Source organism: Mustela lutreola, chromosome 9 (assembly GCF_030435805.1).
Source record: "Mustela lutreola isolate mMusLut2 chromosome 9, mMusLut2.pri, whole genome shotgun sequence".
NCBI lineage: Eukaryota > Metazoa > Chordata > Mammalia > Carnivora > Mustelidae > Mustela > Mustela lutreola.
Window position 1 is genome coordinate 55069271 of NC_081298.1, and position 19380 is coordinate 55088650.

Consider the following 19380-nt stretch of genomic DNA (forward strand, 5'->3'; position numbering starts at 1 on the left):
TCTCGGCCTTCTTCCCAAGGCGCCAAATGGCGCAAAAAACCTCCCGGGAATACTTAGGACAGTCTCCTCACGGTAGGGGCAGGAGAGCAACACGAAAAGAGATAAGCAGAAAGCAGCTACGAAGGAAGACAGCGTACCTAATCACCCCCAAACTCAGCTCAGATAACCACTCGCCCGCCGATGAGGGTGTGACTACATCGCACCCGACGGACCGTTCGGAGTCTCGCGGCATCTCGCTGTTCTCAGACGCACTGATATAAGACATCTCGCGGGAGTTCCGTTGGCAGCGCCAAAGGATCAGGTGACCTCACGGCTCCGCCCCCGTTTTCCTTGCCCGCGGTCCCGCTTCACGCATGCGTGGGCGGCGCCGGCTGTGGCGAGTTGGAGTGCGGGGCGAGCGAGCCCGGCTGGCGGGATGGTGCTGAACGGGGTGCGGGCGGTTTTCTTCGATTTGGACAACACGCTCATCGACACTGCCGGGGCGAGTAGAAAAGGCATGTTGGAGGTAACGTCCCAACTTCCCCGGTCCTTCTTTGGGCAGGGTCAGGGCGCCCAACCCATATCGCGCGCTTTCCTGTCCTCTTGGTGTCCTCCCACTCCCGACCTTCCCACTGCCGAGTCCATCGACACCGCGTCTGGGGCTGGGTCATCCCGGAGGCACTGGATTCTCGTCCTTTAAGACCCACCGCGTTCGGGAAGGAGCGGGAAAGAAGGACGAGTGGGCAGGGGGAACTGGTTGGGGAGGCTGCTTTCCCTCGCGCCCGGAGGCTTGGGTTACCTGCCTGGCTACGCCCAGATCTGGGAAGCTGGGTTCTGGAAGTTGTTTCCACCTGTGGCACCCGGAAAGACGTCGTTAAAACTGCCACGGTGGCAGAGTTGCCCACAAACATAGACGGTCAACTGGCTTTTTGCCCGGACAGGTTCCGACCTGCTAGGCGAGCGTGGCGCCAGGCTCTCCGTGGTTGGCCTCTCCACACTGCGTGGTCTTAGGCAGATCTTTGAGGAGACCCGGGAAGTTACACAACTGTCAGTGGCGAGCCTGGGCTTAATTGACTCCAGAAAATTTCTCCGCAGAAATTCACCTCCAGTCTCTCTGCTGTGGGTGTGACCCTTAGATTTCTGAGGTTACATTCACAGTCCGTGCTTGCACAGAGCACTCCTTTCATGAGGCATTACTCAGCAGCATCCTCTCCTTTCCGTACCCACAGGTGCTGAATCAGACTTCTTCTTCTTTTTTTTTTTTTTTTAAAGATTTTATTTATTTATTTGACAGAGAGAGACCACAAGTAGGCAGAGAGGCAGGCAGAGAGAGAGAGAGGAGGAAGCAGGCTCCCTGCTGAGCGGAGAGCCCGATGCGGGACTCGATCCCAGGACCCTGAGATCATGACCTGAGCCGAAGGCAGCGGCCTAACCCACTGAGCCACCCAGGTGCCCCTGAATCAGACTTCTTGAAGCCCCACATCCACCCCTGCTTTCTTCTACCTGCAGGTCTAAGAAGAAAACCAAAGATTATCAGATGTGAAAACCCACTTTCCAAAAGCTAATCCTCCCAACCCTGAGAGTCCCAACCTCTTCGTGCTTCGTTAGGTATTGACTCTCTGATTTTTTCTTTTTTTTTTTTTTTTTTTGCCCCGAAGGTGGGCTAGACTGGGTGACCTCAAGACCGTGAGATCAAGACCAGACCCCAGAGTTTTGGCTTACCTGACCGGGCAGCATAGGTGCCCCAGGTTTTGACTCCCTCGTCTTCATCCTCTTTCTTGGTGCATTCCATTCCTGCATATTCAGGTTTGTCCCATGCTTCAAAAAATAAAAAAAGAAGCCTCTCTGGAACCCTTCATCCTTCTCTAGATGATATCTGTCTCCCTTGAGGGCTTTGGGGTTTTTTTGTTGTTGTTAATTTAAGTTGAAGTTAGTTAGCATATAGTGTATTATTGGTTTCAGGGAATCATCAGTTGCATGTAATACCCACAGCTCATGACATCAGGTGCCCTCCTTCATGCCCATCACCCATTATATCATCCCCCACCCGCCTTCCCTCCAGCCACCTCAAGATTGTTCCTAGAGTTAAGAGGCTCTTACGGTTGCCTCCCTCTCCGTTTTTATCTTATTTTTCCTTCCCATCCCCTATGTTCATCTGTTTTGTTTCTTAAATTCCATGCATGAGTGAAATCATGTGGTATTTGTCTTTCTCTGACTTATTTCACTTAGCATAATACCGTCTAGTTCCATCCATGTTGTTGCAAATGTCAAGATTTCATTCTTTTTGGAGATACATACACACACACATACATACATACATACATATATATATACCAGGTCTTTATCCATTTATCCGTCGATGGACATCTGGGCTCTTTCCATAGTTTGCCTTTTATGGTCATTGCTGCTATAAACATTGGGGTGCAGGTGCCCCTTCCAATCATTATGTTTGTATCCTTTGAATAAATACTTAGGTACAATTGCTGGGTCATAGAGTAGCTCCATTTTCAACTTTTTAAGGAACCTCTATACTGTTTTCCAAGAAGGCTATACCAGCTTGCATTCCTACCAACAGTGTAAGAGGGTTCCTCTCTTTGCATCATCACCAAGATCTGTCCTTTCCTGACTTGTTCATTTTAGCCATTCTGACTGGTGTGAAGTGGTACTTCATTGTGGTTTTGATTTGTAGCTCCCTGATCTTGAGTGATATTGATCATTTTTTCATGCATCTGTTAGCCTTTTTTTTTTTTTTTTTTTTTTTTGGAGAAAAGTCTGTTCGTGTCTTCTGCCCATTTCTTGGCTGAATTATTTGGTTTTGGGGTGTTGAGTTTGATAAGTTCTTTACAGATTTTTGATAGTAGACCTTTATCTGATATTTATTTGCAAATATTTTTTCCCATTCTGTTGGTTGTCTTTTGGTTTTGTCCACTGTTTACTTTGCTCTGCAAAAACTTTTTATCTTGGGGTGCCTGGGTGGCTCAGTTGGTTAAACATCTGCCTTCAGTCATGATCAGGTCATAATCCCAGGGTCCTGGGATCAAGCCCTGAATTGGGCTCCCTGCCCAGCAGAGAACCTCCTCCTTCTCCCTCTGCTGCTCCCCCTGCTTGTGCTCTGTGTCTCTCTGTCAAATAAATAAAATTTAAAAAAAAAAAAAGAAAAGTTTTTCCTTGTCTGAGGAAAGCATCATCAGCAGGAGCTTTGAGTCAGTGCACTAAGTTTTACCTCTAGATTGATTTACAGCCTACCTGCAGGTCCTGGGCCATAGTCGCAGCCTCTAGCCCAGCTGTCTCTGTTGCAGAGTGGCTGCCCCACAGCCCACATTCTTCTATCATGCCCATTTCTCCTGCCTTAAGGGGTTTTGTGCAATTCAAAAGTTTTTCCATAAATTGACCTTGTATTAGTAGAGCCTTTAGGAGATTCTCGTTAGACACCAAAGCTCTGAACAGTTTTTTTCCCTCAATTCTAACCCAAAGATTTATGTTCTTAGTAATTTAATCAAATTTGTGGATGGCTTCGCCCCATTTCCTATTCGGTATTCGTAGTCCTAGGTTAGCTTTACATCTCAAACTGATATACATCAGTCCAATAAAATATGAAATAACCATGCTGAAAAACACAAACAAAAAATTTATCTTGATGAAGTCCCAATAGTTTATTTTTGCTTTTGTTTCCCTTGCATCTATGGATGTGTCTAGCAAGAAGTCAAAGATGCTGAGGTCAAAGAGGTTGCTGCCTGTGTTCTCTAGTCTTTTGATGGTTTCCTGTCACACATTTAGGTCTTTAGTCTATTTTGAATTTATTTTTGTATGTGGTGTAAGAAAGTGGTCCAGTTTCATTCTGCATATGGCTGTCCAATTTTCCCAACACCATTTGTTGAAGAGACTATCTTTTTTCCATTGGATATTCTTCCCTGCTTTGTGGAAGATTAATTGACCATAGAATTGAGTATGTGTTTCTGGATCCTCTGTTCTGTTCCATTTATCTGTGTGTGTGATTTTGTGTTGACAGCAATGTTTTTTGAAAGAAATCTATATACATTATTTCTATGTCTCCACCTTTATTTATTCCTTAATCCCTTGACATATAGCCTCTCTCTGTTCTACTTAATGAAATGGGCTTGCCCAGTCATTACACACTTTTCAAATTGCCAAAATCAATGGACATTTTAAGTCTGTATTAATGGCTTTGCTAAGGCATTCCGTACTATTGACTGTCCCCTTCCCCTTGACCTTGACCTCATGGGCACCACCCTGTACTGTATTGCCTCCAATTTCTTCAGCTGCCTTGTGTGTTCTTGGCAGGCCAAGCCCAATATGTTGCAAATAAATCCTTGGTTTAGGCCAAATCATGCTATAGCCTAGAGTTCATGTGTTAAAATCAGGTATTTGAGTTTGAATCACAGCTCTCCAATGCCTAGCTGAAAATGCCTGAACAAGTTCCCTAACCATTCTAAATCTTAAATTCTTATTTAAAAATATGAATGGTGATATTAGTCCTCAGTGTCCTTATCAGGTTTAATTGAATGCATGGTAAGAGTAGCATCCAAGTGTACACTTGTTAAGTTGTACCATCTACCGTGTCCACCCAGTCTGTCCCCTTCCTGCATATCCACCCCCCACTGCCCTTATCTTGCTTAAAGGTGGACTTGTCTGTCACCTAGCTATTGCTGTGGTGGTGTCTCCAAGCTTACTGTGTCCAATTTATCCTCCACAGTCCTACCAGAGTGAAATTTCTGAAAAGAAGTCAGATTGTATTTCTCCCTAGGGGTGTATACCAAACTCTCTTATACCAACACTGTATTTTGTTCAAGATATTTTATAATGTACTTATCAAAGGAGATTACAATTAGTTTTTGCAACTCAGATGCCTGCAACTTAATAGCTTCTTAAGAGAAAACAAACTGTCTTGGTCATATTCATTTGATACATGGTAAATATTTAATGAATAATGAATGGATGGGTGGATAAAATTCCGGATCTACAGACTTGGTTCTCTTGTTACCTCCCTTACAAACATCCTATTAAAAAAACAGAATTGAGTTGTGTGCTTTTGACTATACAAGGAGTGCCTTTTTTTTTTTTTTAAGATTTTATTTATTTGACAGATCACAAGTAGACAAGAGAGGCAGGCAGAGAGAGAGGGTGAAGCAGGCTCCCTGCTGAGCAGAGAGCCTGATGTGGGGCTCGATCCCAGGACCCTGGGATCCTGACCTGAGCTGAAGGCAGAGGCTTAGCCCACTGAGCCACCCAGGTGCTCCTATACAAGGAGTGCTTTATCACATTAGAATACAGCACCCTCTGAGGCACCTGGGTGGCTCAGTCAGTTAAGTGTTTGCCTTCAGCTCAGGTCATAATCTCGGGATCCTAGGGCTGAGCCTTGCATCAGCTGCCCTGCTTCAGCGAGGAGCCTGCTTCTCCCTCTGCACCTCCCCCTGCTCATATTTTCTCTCTTTCTCTCTCAAATAAACTATTAAAATCTAAAAGAAAAAAAAAAAAAAGAATACAACACTATCCATAATTGTTAACCAATTCAAAAGTAACATACCAAAGGGAGGAAAGATCTAGTCATTGCCTTGTGCTTGGGGAGAAGGAGCCATATACTAACTCTATATATCTGTTTCATTTTTTTTCATCTTCTGGAAAAGTTATTTCGGTCTACCTTCTTCAGGCCTTTCTTTCAGAGTCACTACCTAAGAGGAAGCTGTCCGCAGAAATTTGGGGTTTCTCAGTGAACAGAGCAGAAACGATATCTGCATTTGTGAGTTTACTTTCTAGTGTTGGTTGGCCATGAACATAATACATCAAATGTATATTTATTTATAAGTATGTTTGGAAAAGTGGAGAGGAGAATGAATTGCAATTTTAAATAGGTTGATCAGGAAGTCACATAGAGTAAATGATGTTTGAAGAAAGACGGACTAAAAAATAACATAAGAGCTGCTTGAATTGTTAGGCTGTATGTAGGCAGTCATATTCTGTGAGAATGTATTTTTTTTAAGCTTTAATTTTTCATTTATTTTAGAGAGAGTGAGTGCAAGCACAGGAAGGGGCAGAGGGAGAGAGAGAATCACAAACAGACCCCACATTGAGCATGGAGCCTGACATGAGGCTCTGTCCCAGGACCCCAAGATCACAACCTGAGCTGAAATCAAGAGTCATGATGCCCAGCAACTGAGCCATCCAGGTGTCTCCATGAGCACGTATTTTTAACTCAGTTTTATTTGGAATTCAGCTACTTCATATCATATCATAGTGTTATAATATGACATAGTTCCCACACTAACCCTGAAAAAGTATTTAAATCACAATTAGCTAAAAACTAGAACTGATGATAGTAACTTTAATTCTGGGTCCAGACAGCAGGTTAGAAGGATACAGTTTCCTTTCTGTATGGGTTAAGCTGAGACCTAAATAGAGTTTTGAAGTAGAAACTTGAGTTTAGGGGCGCCTGGGTGGCTCAGTGGGTTAAGCCGCTGCCTTCGGCTCAGGTCATGATCTCAGGGTCCTGGGATCGAGTCCCACATTAGGCTCTCTGCTCAGCAGGAAGCCTGCTTCCCTCTCTCTCTCTCTCTGCCTGCCTCTCCATCTACTTGTGATCTCTCTCTGTCAAATAAATAAATAAAATCTTAAAAAAAAAAAAAAAAACTTGAGTTTATCTTATCTACAAATTGATTTCCCTCCCCCCCCCTTCACTGTCCTAGGGCCCTTTTCTTTAGGCCCTTAGGTACCTCATGGGCTTAATTGTGCTCAGAATCCTTTTCAAGCCTGCCTTACCCCTTGCACAAAATATCTTCAGACCACCAAGTTAGAGATCATTGTCCCCCACCCCCAATTCTATGAAAATTCCTGTTTTCTCAGTACAGGGGTTAGGATTGTTTATACTAGTAATAATATGAACTAACTTAAGTTAGGTGTTTTTTGTTTTTACTGAAGTATAGCTGATACACAGTGTTACATTAGTTTCAGGTGTACAACAGTGATTCAGTAGGTGTTATTTCTGTTTTAATAATATGTAAATGGCTGATAAGCTTTTTCCCCAAATATGTTAATATTAAAATGCTACTTGGGGGCACCAGAGTGGCCCAGTCGTTAAACGTCTGCCTTCAGCTCAGATCATGATCCCAGGGTCCTGGGATCGAGCCCCACATTGGGCTCCCTGCTCAGCTGGGAGCCTGCTTGTCCTTCTCCCTCTACTGTTCTCCCTGCTTGTGTGCTTGTTTTCTCTCTGTCAAATAAATAAAATCTTTCTTTAAAAATGCTGCTTGTGATCCCAAATGAATCTATAATTAGATGCTGTGTGAAAAAATGAGAAAGTTAATTCAGAGGATATAATGAGAAGGAATTTCAAAACTTGAAAGTCGTATGCTATACCTTTACAAGACTTTCCCTTTAAGGTGAGCTAATTCTGTTTTTTTTTTCAGAGCCCTAAGAACATGCGAAATGAATTGCCAGTTGCAGTAACAGAAAATTGGACATTTATTGAGAGCTCCTTGCTTGCTAACTATGAGCCAGCTCCTATTTAAGCTTAAGCACTATGGATTTCTAGAGGCCTGTGTTCTTCTGTTGTGTAGCAATAGGTTTGCTAAAACTTTAGGATGACCTTCCATCATAGCTCAAGAGTAATTCAACTGACATTGTTAGAAAAGATGATGACATTAGCACAGAGGCTGTAAAAGCTCAGTTTGTTAATTTAACTTTGCCTCCCCCTAAAATTCTTAGGAATGATATCTTTTCCTTGAAGTAATAAGACTTTTCTTAATTATTGCATTTTTTGAAGAGCACAAATAGCCTGAACAACATTTACTTTTGATGTGATTATTATACTTTGAAGGAAGAAAAATGTGTCTGTTAATTTCTTTCCCCTTTTCAGTAGGTGAATTGAGCATCTGGTATGAGTAGCATACTACTTGTTCCCTGTATACTTTAGGGCAACACTTTTTAATTTACTTGACCTCTTTGCTCCAACAGCAGACAGTTTTTAGTCTCATCTGTGTACATTACACTCATCATCCCAAGATCCAAATTTGTCTTGGTATTGTCAACTTTCTCCAGATGTCCCTAAGGTAGGGACTTAAAATTCAGGTAGTCCATTTGGGAGGTGGTCCTTACAAGTGCTGTAAAAGAGTGGTGGGATCATACAAGGAAGAGAGGGAGTCTAATAAATGAGTTAAGTTACTAGTGTGAACAGTTGAGGAACTCTGGGAGACAGCATGCAGAGCATGCTTCAGTTGTCCCTCCCAAGGGAAAAGAAAGCTGGGATATTAATCTACCAATTTCTGCTACTCATTAGTTGAGGCCTGCTTCCAGGGTAAAATTTCAGCCCCAGCTTGTGTGCGTGGCTGCTCCTGTGGTCAAATAAAACCCTTAGTTACTTACAGTATGAAGCCCAATTGGCATTACAGTGTTACTTATGGTATAAAGCCATTAACATGTATGGGAACAGTATGTGCCAAGGGGACTTGGGTAGCATGTATAGAAGGCTTAGATTGAAGGCCTTTTACTAACCAGTTGCAAACAGACTCTCCAGCCTGATCTTTTAGGATTCCCCCCTCACATGCCTTCCATTTCAGTCTGAAATCGGCTTCTCACCTTTCCCAGTTCTCAAAATTCCAAGCTCTGTATCTTTGTTCTTGTTATTCCTTCTGTCTAGAATTATTTCATTCTCTTCCTATGCCTACCCTACAGACTTGGTAACACCTTAGTTTAAATGTTACTTTGGCTATGAAGTCGTATCCAATAACCCTGTGGAGTGACTTGTTCTTACACTTTATTTCCACTGTCATGAATGACTTGTTCTTACATTTTATTTCCACTATTGTTTACATGACTGTTACAGCAGTCGACCCAGCATTTATAGTGGTTGCATCCCTGTTTATTTACCCCAGCAGATAATGTCATGAGGGCAACGGACCCAGTCTCCACTGCCTAAGCACATGTGCTTTGGAAGTAGGCAAGTGTGGATTTAAATCCCAGTTTAGGCAAATTATTTAACAGTTCTGAATTTCCATTTCCTTATCTCAAAAAGGGGAGTCCCTTGCAGAGTTGTAGAGAAGTTAGAAATAATATATGTGAGCATTAGGCACTATACTTGCCACATTAGGGTCTCAGTAAATATTAAGAGAGGCCAAATGGAAAAGAAGATAATAAAAGCCAAGATAAAAAGTTGGGGAACACGAGAGGGAGCATGTAATTCTGATGACAGAGTCAGAACCAGTGTAACAGAGGGTGACTCAGAACTCTAGGTTTGGAAGAAGAACTGCGTCATTAAATTGCTGAAATCACAGCAGGTTCTTCATTCTATTAGAATTGAATACATGTTTTTAAAAGTGCCCTATATAATAGGTCCCATTTTATATGGTGGTCAGTTTAGGCCTTCAAAACATAAAATGGATGTAGGTAAAGGATTGGATGAACCAATGTTATTTCTGGGAAGAGTCTATATAATGGTTGTGGTGAAATTAAAACGTCTTACTAAATTTATTTATTTATTTATTTATTTTAAAGATTTTATTTATTTATTTGACAGAGAGAAATCACAAGTAGATGGAGAGGCAGGCAAAGAGAGAGAGAGGGAAGCAGGCTCCCTGCTGAGCAGAGAGCCCGATGCGGGACTCGATCCCAGGACCCTGAGATCATGACCTGAGCCGAAGGCAGCGGCTTAACCCACTGAGCCACCAAGGTGCCCCAAAACGTTTTACTAAATTTAAACCAAATTTTATTTCCGTTTCTTCATAACCAGGGTGGAAGGTGGCAGACTGCCAAATAAAGGGTTTTTATGACCTATAGCTGAAGATACTTAGAGTAGAAATTGGTCAAAAAATATGAATGAGTTGTGTGGAGAGATTGGGAGATCTTCCCTCTGATATTCTTTGAAAATGAGACCAATTCCCACCAGAAATGGTGTAATAGTAGAGCTGCCTTAAGGCAGGCATGTGGAGTTGGAATTTCTACCCAGGGATTATAGGTACATGGTTTCTCAGGGTATGACTATAAAAGACCTGAAATGTGTTAATGGAGTTGTTCTTCTTTTTTTAGGTGATAAAGCTCTTACAATCAAAATACCATTACAAAGAAGAGGCTGAAACCATTTGTGACAAGGTTCAAGTTAAACTTAGCAAGGAATGTTTTCATCCTTCCAGTACATGCATTACTGACCTAAGGACTTTACACTGGGAAGAAGCAATCCAGGAAACGAAGGGTGGTGCGGCCAATAGGAAATTGGCTGAAGAATGTTATTTCCTGTGGAAATCTACACGTTTACAGCATATGATACTAGCAGAAGATGTCAAAGCCATGCTTACTGAACTTCGAAAGGAGGTGCGCCTACTTTTATTAACAAATGGAGACCAACAGACCCAGAGGGAGAAGATTGAGGCTTGCGCCTGCCAGTCCTATTTTGACGCTATCGTTGTAGGTGGGGAACAGAAAGAAGAAAAACCAGCACCTTCCATATTTTATTACTGCTGTAATCTCCTCGGAGTACAGCCTGGGGACTGTGTGATGGTTGGTGACACACTAGAAACCGATATACAAGGAGGCCTTAATGCAGGGCTGAAAGCAACAGTCTGGATAAATAAAAATGGAATAATGCCACTGAAGTCATCCCCCATGCCACATTATATAGTTTCTTCTGTGCTGGAGTTACCTGCTCTCTTACAAAGTATAGATTGTACAGTCAGTATGTCAGCTTAAAGCACATAAAAGGGCATGATTATGTATTTTAGGGTCAAATTACAGGTTCTGAACTAAGAAAAGTTAAGGCATTCCATTTAAGACCCATTTCTAAGAATATTTTTACTTATGACTTAATAACCAACCACTGACTGGTATTTATATCTGGAAGTCCAGAGTACATTAGTTAATACAAGTTAACTTTAAATAGTGTAATCCAGAAAACTTGAGGAAATATGTTATTTGTTAATCTGTGCTTGAGGTTTTTAAAAAATTATTTCATTAATCTTGTGGCATCTTGGATCTATGAAGATTCTAAGCAAGATAGCTTGTATTTGTATGCACAAATACAGGTTTTTATGTTGTCTTAAAAATAGATATTTTTTTAAATAGATAATCTAAAACATACATAATAGAGATTTATCAGAATTAGATCTGATTAATAGGAAATAAGTGCTAAGTCACATACCAATCAAGGCATTCCATAATGAAATTATTTTGCATATTTTTTAAAATATATATATACCATATTTTTGCCTACTTGGAATATATACATTCTTTTATGAATCCAGCTTTTCTTCATGACCTTTTTTGGGGGGCTGTGGGTAATTTTCCTATGGTGTATACATGACAAAGAGATTTTTCCACTAAAAAAGCTGTTAAAGTCATGTGGTGCTCCTTTTCCATGACATTTTCACATAGTGAAAAGTGCACAAGAGTGCACTTGTAGGTTCTTACTAGTCTTTCCCTCTTAAAGAAGTATTTTTATAATCTTTTCCCACATACACATTATGGTTCAGGGGACTGAATTCTCTGGCTGGCATAAGTATAAGTCACATGGCAACAAAAGTCATTTTCCTTCTGTGGATACCTCAGAGGTGCAACCTAACCATGTAGCACTCCCATAAATTCTGTCTTAACTGAATAGTTTCACCCATACAATGAAAGCTAATTAAAAATTGTTTTGCTATGAAATAATTTCAGGGTGCCATTCTAATATGATTTAAATGGCCCTTGGTGTTAACCATCTGCCTTACGTCCCGTTTTTCAAATTTTAGGAAGGATATCCTCTCACAATTTCTATATCCAACACAGTGTTTGTTCACTTTGAGCTTATTAATTAATGACTAAGGCATCTTGCAACTAGAAAACTTTTTCTAGGCCATGAAGCTAAACAGTGTCGTGTCTTCACCAACTTGGAATAAAATGGCTAATTAAGGAAAAAATAAAATGTGATTTGGGTTGGTTTTGGGCAGGTTTATTCTTTTTAACTTTTGTATAAGAAGCTATAAATGTAAAATATTAGATTGTTAGAATATGTATAGCTATGACTCCTTTAAATATCCTATGATTATGATACTTAGATTCTGGGGTATGCCTATCCTTAACTTACTTCTTTAACTCCTGCCTATTGCCAAGAACAAGATTCTCTGCTTTTGTGCAAATGTCCTGTTGTAATTACTTTTCACTCTTAATTTTTAAAACTGTGACTGTACCCTTGACAGTCCTAGGGTGTTGTTGCTATGAAGCTAAACATTTGTGAACAGGGTATGTTTGTGTATAGTTCCAGGCATGGCGCTCTTGTGGCCTTGATTATATTTTAGCTATTTAAAAATTATTAAATTGGAAGATCTAGGCAGAAAAGTAACTACATGTGTGGTTTCTCTAATAGATTGGTGTGTGATGCTGAGGGTTTGTCCTTTTAGCTATCCCACAGGGTGGATGTAGGCAGTGTCACATTGACTCTCCTAACTGGAGAAGGTTCATTGCTTCTAGATCATAGTGACACATCTCTGCAAGATAGTTCCTAGAATGTCAAATGAGCAGTTCTTCAGCCAAAGTTGGAGGGGGGATATAAATTGTTTCCTTCTCCTCCTGGTTTACATTCAGTACATGCAGTAATGCAATATTGCATTCCATTTGCACCTTTCCTTGGAGAAAAACTTAGTGGTCTTCTACGTTCCAAGTGGAATGTTACAGAAGATAGTAAGAAATCTTGAAATAGACCTATGATTTTATTAATAATGTTTTTAGAATATAATACTCCTCAAGATTAAAAAAATGATGTAGTGAGTGTCTTATCATCTTAATTTTTTTCAGCTTTCCATATTGGTGTGCTCTACAAAGCGCTAAATTCTCAATTGTCCAGGGGCTCTCCCAAGCACCAGCTATAGAGGAAGGCCTAGAGTAGACACATAGGAACATTGCATCTGGAATACTAACACAAAAGTGAACGTGTTCTTATTCCATATACACATGTAAGCCATTGGTGCACAAACATGTTAGCTCTGATAGTGACCAGGACCCAGTGGATGTTCAGTAAGTATTATAGGAAAGGGTTTTTATAGTTACAAAGGTACTTGGTTTAGCACTTTCAGGCTTCTTTGTAACCTACAATAAGAAACAGTTTCCATCACCACCAGTGAAACACATATATTAATAGTGAATACTGGGGGCACCTCGGTGGCTCAGTCAGTTAAGTGTTTGCCTTTGGCTCAGGTCATGATCCCAGGGTCCTGGGATGGAGTCCTACATTGGGCTTCCTGCTTAGTGGGGAGTCTACTTCTGCCACTGCCCCTCCCCCTGCTCATGCATGAATGCACTCGCTCGCTCTCTCAAATAAATCTGCTTATAGTGAAAATATTAGTTACTATATATTAAATACAGTTTTATATACTTAAAACTGAGGCAAGTTTTTTAAAACTGCTTGCCATACATGATCAGTTTTTTCACTCCATATTTTTAAATTAGGGAATATATTCACCTTTGGACAATTACCATTTGTGGTACACAAGTCAAAAGAATGAAAAGGTGAACTGCAAAGTCTCATCTCTTTTCCAGAAGTCCACCACTCATATAGTCCACTGCTGTGAGCAACTTCCTGTGTATCTGCTTATATAGGCACATAGGACTATACAGAATTTCTCTAATTTAGGCAGGTTTTTTATTTCTGCTTTTCAGTTTTAGGGGGGAAAAAATGCTCTTTCTAAAATAGTGACTGAAAAAGAAAGTCCTAAAACTTCTGTTTAAGTCTTTCATGTTTGGAACATATACCTTTATGGTCTACCATCCACTGTCAGTCTTATTAACATCAGCAATAGAAGTGATGGTTCCATTGTCACTCACTTTGAGGGGGGAAGGTCAGCACTGTTGTGGAGCCCTTGCCCTGCTCCACTCTGATGAGTTTCCTTCAACTTGCTGCATATTGCCATCCTCATGACTCCCTTTGCCTCTTACATTCGATTTCCTGGTTTTGTCCTGCATGTTTCTATGTTTCATTTTTTCCCTGTTTTTGGTGACATGCCTCCTTGAGTAGGTTTTTTAAATGTGTGAGAGGACCAGTGTTTAAGATCGTAAGTGCTGAAAATGCCTTTACTCTTCTCCCATAAGTGATAGTTAACAGCATGCATTTGGATATCATTTTCATTTGGAATTTCAAAAGCATTGCTCTGTGGTCTTCTAGTAGCCGTACTTATGTGACCAGTTTTTTTGTTGTTGTTGTTTTGTTTTGTTTTTATGGACCTCCTCTATGGACCTTCTGCTTTGTTTAAATCTTTTTTTTTCCTATTTTTCTGTCTGTTACTTTGTTCCACTTGGGGGGAGACTTCATCTACATCTTGTAGTCCTATTGATTTTTTCCCCAGCTAATCATATTTTTTTAATTTCCAAGAACTTTGTTTTGTTTTCTAAATGTTCCTTTTTAGTAACATTGTTTTTGTTTTGAGTGGAATATTGTCTTTTAGAAAATTGTGAAGTTTTTAAAGAATCCACAGAATCCACTATTTCTTCCAAGCTGCTCTAATCCATTTATTTGAATCTTTTGGTTCACATTAAAGGCTTTCCTCACATTCCCAGAAATTCTTGGTATTCATGAATAAAAGAGGAGAGATGAAGATGCTGACTGGAATCTCTGTCAAGTGGGGGGCTTGTCAACTTGGAGGCCCCTTTACTGTAGGGTATCTGGATAGGCTGTTCATTGGAGAAGCCCTGAGATCACGGTTTTAAGCTCTTTGCTTTTGGTTGGTCTGATTTCCTAGAGCATTTCTCAGCCTCCTAACTGAAGGGTAGAGGTCTGATGTCAGCACCTAGGAACTGAGTGGGAAAGAGGTGCAGAAGGAGGTATTTCTATGGTAACTTAATATCTTTTTTTTGGTTGTAATTGAGCCCAATTACATGTGATATCTCCCAGTTTAGATATTCTCTGTCTTACTCGCAGAGTAGCATCCCAACTTCTGTCCAGTTAGGACTTCATGGTGGGGTGGGGGCAGGGATTGTCTATTGAACACCTTTCACCTATCCTCCCTTAATTCAACTCCCCATCACCCTTTTCCTTCAGGCCTGAGGTATCTGGTAGTGTTGGTGCCTAAATTTTTGGAGGAATCTACTATGTACCTCATGGTTTCTCAGCTCTTCCCACTGTTGGTTCTGACTCAGCTTTCCTTGGTCTGCTAAATTATTTGCCACTTGTCCACATGTCTCCAGCTTTCAAAATTTTGTTGATGCCTGTTTTTCAAGGGGGTAAGGGGTATGTATGTACAGATCCCTTTACTATTATTTAGTTGAGTTTGGGGTAGAAACAATATTAGATGTGTATAGTGATACAGAAGATGTTTTCTATTTCATGTTTAATGTAGGTCAAGACCACAAAACCAGTCCTATGCCCCATAGTCATTACCCACAGCTTAAGAAATGCTGTCCATTTGAGGTGGAGATTTACAGTATGCCTAATTATTTACATAAGCTCAATAAGAATAGTGAGTGTGATCATATAGACCTTTTAGAATCTGCTTTGCTGGAACTTTTTATAAGGATTCTCTAGGTTGAACTTTTAGTATCCTCTCCGGGCCAGAAGCCAAGCCATGTACTTGCCATCAGACATGCCTGCAATACCAGTTGACTTGGGTGAATTCTTCTTTCTGAGGCTTTGCACCTACCAAGGAGTGACATTCTTTACTCACCTGGTGAGGCTGCTGGGAATTCTGTAAGCAAGGTATCAGGCCAACAGTTCCAAAGGGTTTTACGGCTCCAGGTTTCATAAAGTCAACCTTAGTTCCTTTAAACTGTCTGGTCATATCTGTCTTTTCAAATATGACATTCCAGTCAAAGCCTTGGTAAAATAACCAGTTTCCAATAGTGTCCTGTTACAAGGAGAACAGATTCTTACTGAACTTATGCAAATGACTGATTGCCATGGAAGAAAGAATACTTACTGAGCCCTTTTGGTTTCAGAGGGTTCAGATAGAAAAGTTGAATGCCTTGATTCATTTGCAAATAAATATTTTTCCATTTCTGTAAGTCACAGATATCTTAAGGAAAAAAGTTTTCTTGGTCTGGAAGAACAAATATTAGAGAACCAGCAATGTTTAAAATAACCGAGGGCGCCTGGGTGGCTCAGTGGGTTAAGCTGCTGCCTTGGCTCGGGTCATGATCTCAGGGTCCTGGGATCGAGTCCCGCATCGGGCTCTCTGCTCAGCAGGGAGCCTGCTTCTTCCTCTCTCTCTCTGCCTGCCTCTCTGCCTACTTGTGATCTCTCTGTCAAATAAATAAATAAAATCTTTAAAAAATAAATAAAATAAAATAACCGATACGACACTATAATCTTTTAGTTCATTTAGTCCCATATTACTTTCCATGTTGCTAATTCTGGTTTAGTCCGAATGCAGCTTTTACTTCTGGAAATTCTTACCTGTTTCCGTTCCAGGATTTTAATATATTAAAGACCTGTATTTGTCCTGAAAGTCTCCCATATGAAGTTCTTTTAAGGCAGAATTCATCTTACAAGAGAATTAAAACAATTACAAATGACAAAAACTCAGAATAGATATGGCTAAATTACCAGGTGATGACCTTATCAAAACATTAAAAGTTTAGGAAATGCATAGAATCTCTAGAATAGTTACAACATTTACCCAAATGTAACCCAAGTTTTATTATTGGTTTAAATCTTGTCAACAATTGCTAAAGCCTTAGAAAGTTTTAAAACATATGCTAAATATAATTAGGGATGCTAAATACCTGATAAAACATAGGAACTGAATTTTCTGGGCAGGCAAAGAGAAAACCATTTACATTTCAATTAACTGAAGAAAACTTTGCCCTTTTAAACAGAGAGAAAACCAGCTTTTCTATACCAGTGTCTTTCCCTTTTTTATTTTTAAGCATGCAGTCTTAAGATATGAGTTTTCTGGGTTTCCCTCCCACTGTGAATGATGTCGCAAAGGGAAGGGGTCTTTCAGATGTTGTCCTGCTCTCATCCCTCGCGGGAACTTAGGAGCATCTTAGCTAAGGTCTGTCTGTATAAACCCCAGACCAGGCTACTCTGTGGAGTACATAACTATACATGGAGTATGTGGAGTACATGGAGTACGTGGAGTACATGACCCCTGAGACTCAGGGTGCAGCCCCCTCAGACTCCGTAGCCGAAGCAGTGGAGCCATACAGACACATTCATACAGTCAGGCACTCCAGATTCAAACAGGTTGGACACCCCATCTTTGGGTATCCCTGGCTAATGGGAGGTGATCAGTCTCCCCTTTCATTCTTTACAAATAAGAGATAAGAGTGAGTTTCTATGGTTACAGGCAATGGAGGATGGTAAGAGGGTGTTTTCGCAGTCCCTCAAGGTTGGGCTCCTTTCTTAATCTCTCAAGGCCAAATGAGCCTTTCACTTGGAAGTATAATCTATGTGGAGGCATGTCAGGAGAGAGCTAAATCACCTTGGAGGCTGGTTTTTTGTGGGTTTTTTTTTTTTTTTCTTATTTAAAAAGGATTAGGCATCCGGTCTTTTCTCCTTTTTTTTTTTTTTGTCCATCCTGACCATTCCTAAATTTTTTTTTTTTCTGAAGATTTCCCTTCACAAACCTTCTATAACTTTCCTTTGCATTTAGGTTTTGTCCCAAGCCATTTCCTTTTTTTTTTTTTTTTTTATTTTTATTTTTTATTTTTTATAAACATATATTTTTTATATACATATATTTTTATCCCCAGGTCTGTGAATCACCAGGTTTACACACTTCACAGCACTCACCAAATCACATACCCTCCCCAATGTCCATAATCCCACCCCCTTCTCCCCAACCCCCTCCCCCCGGCAACCCTCAGTTTGTTTTGTGAGATTAAGAGTCACTTATGGTTTGTCTCCCTCCCAATCCCATCTTGTTTCATTTATTCTTCTACCCACTTAAGCCTCCATGTTGCATCACCACTTCCTCATATCAGGGAGATCATATGATAGTTGTCTTTCTCTGCTTGACTTATTTCGCTAAGCATGATACGCTCTAGTTCCATCCATGTTGTTGCAAATGGCAAGATTTCATTTATTTTGATGGCTGCATAGTATTCCATTGTGTATATATACCACATCTTCTTGATCCATTCATCTGTTGATGGACATCTAGGTTCTTTCCATAGTTTGGCTATTGTGGACATTGCTGCTATAAACATTCGGGTGCATGTGTCCCTTTGGATCACTACATTTGTATCTTTAGGGTAAATACCCAATAGTGCAATTGCTGGGTCATAGGGCAGTTCTATTTTCAACATTTTGAGGAACCTCCATGCTGTTTTCCAGAGTGGCTGCACCAGCTTGCATTCCCACCAACAGTGTAGGAGGGTTCCCCTTTCTCCGCATCCTCGCCAGCATCTGTCATTTCCTGACTTGTTGATTTTAGCCATTCTGACTGGTGTGAGGTGATATCTCATTGTGGTTTTGATTTGTATTTCCCTGATGCCAAGTGATATGGAGCACTTTTTCATGTGTCTGTTGGCCATCTGGATGTCTTCTATGCAGAAATGTCTGTTCATGTCTTCTGCCCATTTCTTGATTGGATTATTTGTTCTTTGGGTGTTGAGTTTGCTAAGTTCTTTATAGATTCTGGACACTAGTCCTTTATCTGATATGTCGTTTGCAAATATCTTCTCCCATTCTGTCAGTTGTCTTTTGATTTTGTTAACTGTTTCCTTTGCTGTGCAAAAGCTTTTGATCTTGATGAAATCCCAGTAGTTCATTTTTTCCCTTGCTTCCCTTGCCTTTTGCGTTGTTCCTAGGAAGATGTTGCTGCGGCAGAGGTCGAAGAGGTTGCTGCCCGTGTTCTCCTCAAGGATTTTGATGGATTCCTTTCGTACATTGAGGTCCTTCATCCATTTTGAGTCTATTTTTGTGTGTGGTGTAAGGAAATGGTCCAATTTCATTTTTCTGCATGTGGCTGTCCAATTTTCCCAGCACCATTTATTGAAAAGGCTGTCTTTTTTCCATTGGACATTCTTTCCTGCTTTGTCGAAGATTAGTTGACCATAGAGTTGAGGGTCTATTTCTGGGCTCTCTATTCTGTTCCATTGATCTATGTGTCTGTTTTTGTGCCAGTACCATGCTGTCTTGATGATGACAGCTTTGTAATAGAGCTTGAAGTCCGGAATTGTGATGCCACCAACGTTGGCTTTCTTTTTCAATATCCCTTTGGCTATTCGAGGTCTTTTCTGGTTCCATATAAATTTTAGAATTATTTGTTCCATTTCTTTGAAAAAGATGGATGGTACTTTGATAGGAATTGCATTAAATGTGTAGATTGCTTTAGGTAGCATAGACATTTTCACAATATTTATTCTTCCAATCCAGGAGCATGGAACATTTTTCCATTTCTTTGTGTCTTCCTCAATTTCTTTCATGAGTACTTTATAGTTTTCTGAGTATAGATTCTGTGTCTCTTTGGTTAGGTTTATTCCTAGGTATCT

At 40.5% G+C, this 19380-nt stretch overlaps 1 protein-coding gene across 1 annotated transcript; it reads left to right on the forward strand.

Annotated features, from left to right (window-relative positions):
* The first annotated feature begins 310 nt into the window (after nucleotides 1-310).
* Nucleotides 311-12298, forward strand: NANP (N-acetylneuraminic acid phosphatase). The gene is made up of 2 exons (XM_059134241.1): nucleotides 311-505; nucleotides 10015-12298. Exons 1-2 carry the CDS (start codon nucleotides 416-418, stop codon nucleotides 10669-10671), a joined length of 747 nt encoding a protein of 248 aa, XP_058990224.1. The 5' UTR covers nucleotides 311-415; the 3' UTR covers nucleotides 10672-12298.
* The last annotated feature ends 7082 nt before the right edge of the window (nucleotides 12299-19380 follow it).